This window comes from Xenopus laevis, chromosome 3L (assembly GCF_017654675.1).
Source record: "Xenopus laevis strain J_2021 chromosome 3L, Xenopus_laevis_v10.1, whole genome shotgun sequence".
Classification (NCBI taxonomy): Eukaryota; Metazoa; Chordata; class Amphibia; order Anura; family Pipidae; genus Xenopus; species Xenopus laevis.
In genome coordinates, this window is record NC_054375.1 from 911,547 (window position 1) to 917,500 (window position 5,954).

A 5,954-nucleotide genomic window follows, 5' to 3' on the forward strand; every position below is an offset into this window, starting at 1 on the left:
AACAACAGCCTGCCAGAAAGCAGTTCCATTGTGCAGTACTGGCTCTTTCTGAAATCACATGACCAGGCAAAATGACCTGAGATGCACCTACACACCAATATTACAACTAAATACACTTGCTGCTTCAGGAATGACATTTTATATTGTACAGTGAATTATTCGCAGTGTCATTTAGAAATAAAAACGTAGGACGGAATCCCTGTACTTGTAATGCCAAGGTCTATGTCTGTGTTGAAGAGCCTGGTTTCTGTATTCTGCTTCTGTTCCTATAAAAAATAATGTTACTCCGTTCCTATAAATACTCTTATAGGGTGACAATGTTACTGGGTTAGAAATACGTTGTTACTTTATCCTGCTGTTATTGGGATGCAGAGGGTACGGGGAGTTGTCGGCCCAGGAGAAGCCCTGGCTAATGATTGCAGCAGCACTGGGGTTGGTTCATTTCAAGGTTCTGCGGTTGGGTCAGATCCAACAGAGACTCACACACACTCGCCCAGATCCGGCCAATTAGCGGCTCCAGAGAGAGGGGATTTATCTGTGTAAGTCCCTGTGTCACAGGCACAACTCTAAGTCCGAGGATTATCCAGCACTTGTCATCCAGCAGAGCGACCCCTGAATGTCACATCCCCTGGGTCAGTAGCCCAACTTGCCCGGCCGTTGTGGAAGGACCAGTAGCCATGCCTCTGAGCCGCTCCCTGTCTGTCTCCTCTCTCAATGGCCTCCCCCTGTGGCAGGATGAAGATTTGCCCCTACAGGACCTGCTGCTCTTCGAGGTGGCCTGGGAGGTCACTAACAAAGGTCTGGAACCCCCAATTTATGCTTTTTATAGACCAGGGCTACTTACCTACACTACTTACCTGCCCCCTTTTGTGCACCTGTAGGGATAGCCTCCCACCAGCCCAACGATCCCTCTGCAACTGGTAGTAATGATAATATCTATTAATATACGTCTGTAGTTCTCCTATATCTCTAGTTCAAATAGAATAAAATGAGTGCATTTATAAGATATATCTCAATTAGAGATGGAGTACTTCCCCTTTAGTTTCCTGTTCCCTCTCTGTATAACAAACAGTATTGATACAGATTATTCTACTTTATTTATCAGCTTATTTCTAATCATGAGAGACAGTAGGAGCTGCCATATTGCTTTCTCAGTGTGAAGACTCCTGAAAGCCAGTAGCCAAAATCCTGTGCAGAGGTCGCAGAATTCCAGCTTCTTCCAAGCCATATCTCTCCCGTTATTTTACTAATCGAGAAAAGCTCCCTCGGTTTCAGAAGCATGGGTGTACTTCCCCTTTAATCTCCCTTGGAAGCACCACTATGGGAGAAAGGCGCCGAGATCAGTTGATGGAGTTAATGATTCCCCGGGGTCTGTTGACAGAAATGTAGGAGCAAGGGGTACGGCAGTTATTTCTAATGGGATCGGCCAGTTCAGAGACTGAGGAGGAGGCAAAGGGCGAATGTTATTTGGGAGAATATTTGGGTTGAGCAACAGGCAGTGGATTTAGTTCAATGAGGCAGTGACAGGATTGGACCACAAGGGGGCAGCACAGAACCAGCAAAGATTCTGTTGTGTTTTTATTCCCACGGCAGGGGGACAGACACCCCAATAAATATTATATAACTATAGGGGGACCCAGGGACGACCCACAAGCCCACCCTCGTGAAAAATCTCTATCCCACAGAGCTCACACTTCCTCGCCAATTGAAAGCAGTGATTGAAGGATGTGCTGCTCCTGAGCTCCTGTTGTCAGGCTAACGACGAGTCTCTGTGTTTGTTACAGTGGGGGGAATTTACACCGTTATCCAGACCAAAGCCAAGGTGACGGCGGACGAGTGGGGGGACAATTACTTCCTGATGGGGCCCTACATGGAGCACAACGTCAGGACTCAGGTGGAGATTTGTGACCCCCCCAACGGCCACATCCGAAAAGCCATCGATGTCCTGCAGTCCCAGGGGTGTCAGGTACCGAAATCTCATTCCTATGGGAACGAAAAACTTTCCTATGGGATTATGGGGCCGATTTGCTCTTCTGATGCTTTATTGGTGCAACGAGCACAGGAGGGACAGAAACGTCACGAACAGCAGGAACCGACATCCTATTAACTTCTTTACCCACAATAATCTCATCCTCCTGCCTAATCCCTGCACCCACCTCACAGGCAGAAAACTATGGTACATAGGGATTCCCTGTACTAAGCACAATTCAGCAGGAACAGTCCCTAAGTTTGCTCATAGTCTGTACAGAGAGATCCCATAAAACTATGGCAGCATAGGTATTCCCCTGTACTAAGCACAATTCAGCAGGAACAGTCCCTAAGTTTGCTCATAGTCTGTACAGGGAGATCCCATAAAACTATGGTACATAGGTATTCCCTGTACTAAGCACAATTCAGCAGGAACAGTCCCCTAAGTTTGCTCATAGTCTGTACAGAGAGATCCCATAAAACTATGGTACATAGGTATTCCCTGTACTAAGCACAATTCAGCAGGAACAGTCCCTAAGTTTGCTCATAGTCTGTACAGAGAAATCCCATAAAACTATGGCAGCATAGGTATTCCCTGTACTAAGCACAATTCAGCAGGAACAGCCCCTACGTTTGCTCATAGTCTGTACAGAGAGATCCCATAAAACTATGGCAGCATAGGTATTCCCTGTACTAAGCACAATTCAGCAGGAACAGTCCCTAAGTTTGTTCATAGTCTGTACAGAGAGATCCCATAAAACTATGGTACATAGGTATTCCCTGTACTAAGCACAATTCAGCAGGAACAGTCCCCTAAGTTTGCTCATAGTCTGTACAGAGAGATCCCATAAAACTATGGTACATAGGTATTCCCTGTACTAAGCACAATTCAGCAGGAACAGTCCCTAAGTTTGCTCATAGTCTGTACAGAGAGATCCCATAAAACTATGGCAGCATAGGTATTCCTCTGTACTAAGCACAATTCAGCAGGAACAGCCCCTAAGTTTGCTCATAGTCTGTACAGAGAGATCCCATAAAACTATGGTACATAGGTATTCCCTGTACTAAGCACAATTCAGCAGGAACAGTCCCCTAAATTTGCTCATAGTCTGTACAGAGAGATCCCATAAAACTATGGTACATAGGTATTCCCTGTACTAAGCACAATTCAGCAGGAACAGTCCCCTAAGTTTGCTCATAGTCTGTACAGAGAGATCCCATAAAACTATGGCAGCATAGGTATTCCCTGTACTAAGCACAATTCAGCAGGAACAGTCCCTAAGTTTGCTCATAGTCTGTACAGAGAGATCCCATAAAACTATGGCACATAGGTATTCCCTGTACTAAGCACAATTCAGCAGGAACAGTCCCTAAGTTTGCTCATAGTCTGTACAGAGAGATCCCATAAAACTATGGCAGCATAGGTATTCCCTGTACTAAGCACAATTCAGCAGGAACAGCCCCTAAGTTTGCTCATAGTCTGTACAGAGAGATCCCATAAAACTATGGTACATAGGTATCCCCTGTACTAAGCACAATTCAGCAGGAACAGTCCCCCAATAAAACATTGGCAGTATAAGGTAAGAGATAAGTAATAGCTGTAAATGGGGCTGTGAGTAAGAGCTGTGAGTGAGGATGTGAGTGCTATGAGTGAGGATTTGAGTGAGGATTTGAGTGAGGATGTGAGTGAGATGTGAGTGGGACATTACATGAAACACAGAGAGAAGTGGGTTGGGCTACATGAAGGGGACAACAGAAAGTCAAGAGGGAGGAGTCAAATGTTACCATTCCCACTGTGATTGGTTGCTTGGTGAGTTCTGTAGTGCAAGGAAATGGGGTGCATCCCTAATGTAGTGATGGGATATAAAATGAACCCCAGTTACCCCTTCAAATGTAGTCAGGATAAGAATGTAGGAGAGCAAAGCTACAAGAACCAGTGCACTGGTATAGTCTGAGGGCAGATACATTCAATAGCTTTAAGGAAGGGCCGGGTGCCTCTTTATAAGATTGGAGGTGTGTCTCTTTTACCAGCTGAATGTACCATGTGACTCAGTGTCCGTATCCCCGCCCACAGTGCTTGTCTATTGGCAGGTGTATTTCGGGAGGTGGCTGATTGAAGGAAACCCATATGTGGTTCTGTTTGACATTGGGTCGGCGGCCTGGAATTTGGACAGGTGGAAAGGGGAATTCTGGGACTGCTGCACCGTGGGGATTCCCTACAATGACCGGGAAGCCAATGACGCCCTCATATTTGGATCTCTCACCGCCTGGTTCCTAAAAGAGGTACAGAAAGTCTGGCTGTGGGCAGGGCATTAATATTGTATTATATTATTATTATTATTATTATATTCCTATTTATTATTATTATTATTATTATTATTATTATTATTATTATTATTATTATTATTATTATTATATTAATATTATTATCAGTAGGAATGCTCTGGGCACAGTCAGTTACATCCCCAAATCCCTGCTTGTGAGTGACAGGGACTGAATTCCATTTATCCCTAAATCCTTTGCTCTTCAGCTCCTGTGAGTAGAGATGTGAGAAGCTGTGAGTAGGTCTTGCTACTTACTACTAATAGTTCCTGCGTCACAGGTTGGGATGTGTAACTTGTGATGGGAGGAATCAGCCTCATCTGCGGATTTGTACAATTAGATTAAAGGATTAGCGGCTTCTTCTATTTAATTCATTATGGCTGACGAGTTCAATTCTTCAACGACTTTAAAGGAGAACTAAAGCCTAACTAAAGAAGTAGGTAGAAATGTTGTATTTTGTGCTTCTGTACCAGCCCAAAGCAACCACAGCCCTTTAGCAGTAAAGATCTGTGTCTCCAAAGATGCCCCAGTAGCTCCCCATCTTCTTTTCTGCTGATTCACTGATTCACATGCTCTGTGCTGCTGTCACTTACTGAGCTTAGGGAGCCACTCACAATATACAGTACACATAGAATAGAAATGTCACAATATAAGGCTGATTAGTAATTAATACACATAATTACTACATGGCAGCAGCACAGAAACCAGTGCAATTAGCATCAGAATGGAATAATCAGCAAACCTGTAGCATCAGCTTATATTACAGCCAGGGAAGCTCATTTTCTGCTGGATAATTAGTGACGAGCCCTAAGCTTAGCTTCTCAACAGCCAATCAGAGCCCACTGAGCATGTGAGTGTCACAGACACTTTCCAAGATGGTGACCCCCTGTGACAAGTTTGAAGTCCTGGATCATTGCTGCTATTGACAAGCTCAAACTTTAGCCTCCTGCAATAAGTTCACTATAGAAAATAGGACATTTTTAGCCACATTCATTCTTAGGGTTTAGTTCTCCTTTATGAATGATTCACTTGTCTCTCAGAAATGTCTCATCCATCAACAGAGGTGTTTCAGCTCCCCAAATTCTTGTGGCTGACACACTATAACCTCCAGCCTTTGTCTATGATTGGTGCAAAGGCAAGATGGAGACAGTAGGACAAGATGGAGACAGTAGGACAAGATGGAGACAGTAGAACTAGATGGAGACAGTAGGGCAAGATGGAGACAGTAGGACAAGATGGAGACAGTAGGACCAGATGGAGACAGTAGGACAAGATGGAGACAGTAGGACAAGATGGAGACAGTAGGACTAGATGGAGACAGTAGGGCAAGATGGAGACAGTAGGACAAGATGGAGACAGTAGGACTAGATGGAGACAGTAGGGCAAGATGGAGACAGTAGGACAAGATGGAGACAGTAGGACAAGATGGAGACAGTAAGACCAGATGGAGACAGTAGGACAAGATGGAGACAGTAGGACAAGATGGAGACAGTAGGACAAGATGGAGACAGTAGGACTAGATGGAGACAGTAGGGCAAGATGGAGACAGTAGGACAAGATGGAGACAGTAGGACAAGATGGAGACATTAGGACTAGATGGAGACAGTAGGACAAGATGGAGACAGTAGGACAAGATGGAGACAGTAGGGCAAGATGGAAACAGT

The 5,954-nt window shown here is 44.7% G+C and overlaps 1 protein-coding gene across 1 annotated transcript in view; it reads left to right on the top strand.

The window, feature by feature from the left end:
• Positions 1–481: 481 nt before the first annotated feature.
• The window catches only part of gys2.L (glycogen synthase 2 L homeolog), a 21,186-nt gene continuing 15,713 nt past the window's right edge, over positions 482–5,954 (top strand). The window contains exons 1-3 of the mRNA XM_041585774.1: positions 482–798; positions 1,785–1,966; positions 4,060–4,251. Of these exons, the coding sequence (XP_041441708.1) occupies positions 678–798; positions 1,785–1,966; positions 4,060–4,251 (495 nt within the window). The 5' untranslated portion in view covers positions 482–677. The remainder of the gene's footprint in view (positions 799–1,784; positions 1,967–4,059; positions 4,252–5,954) is intronic.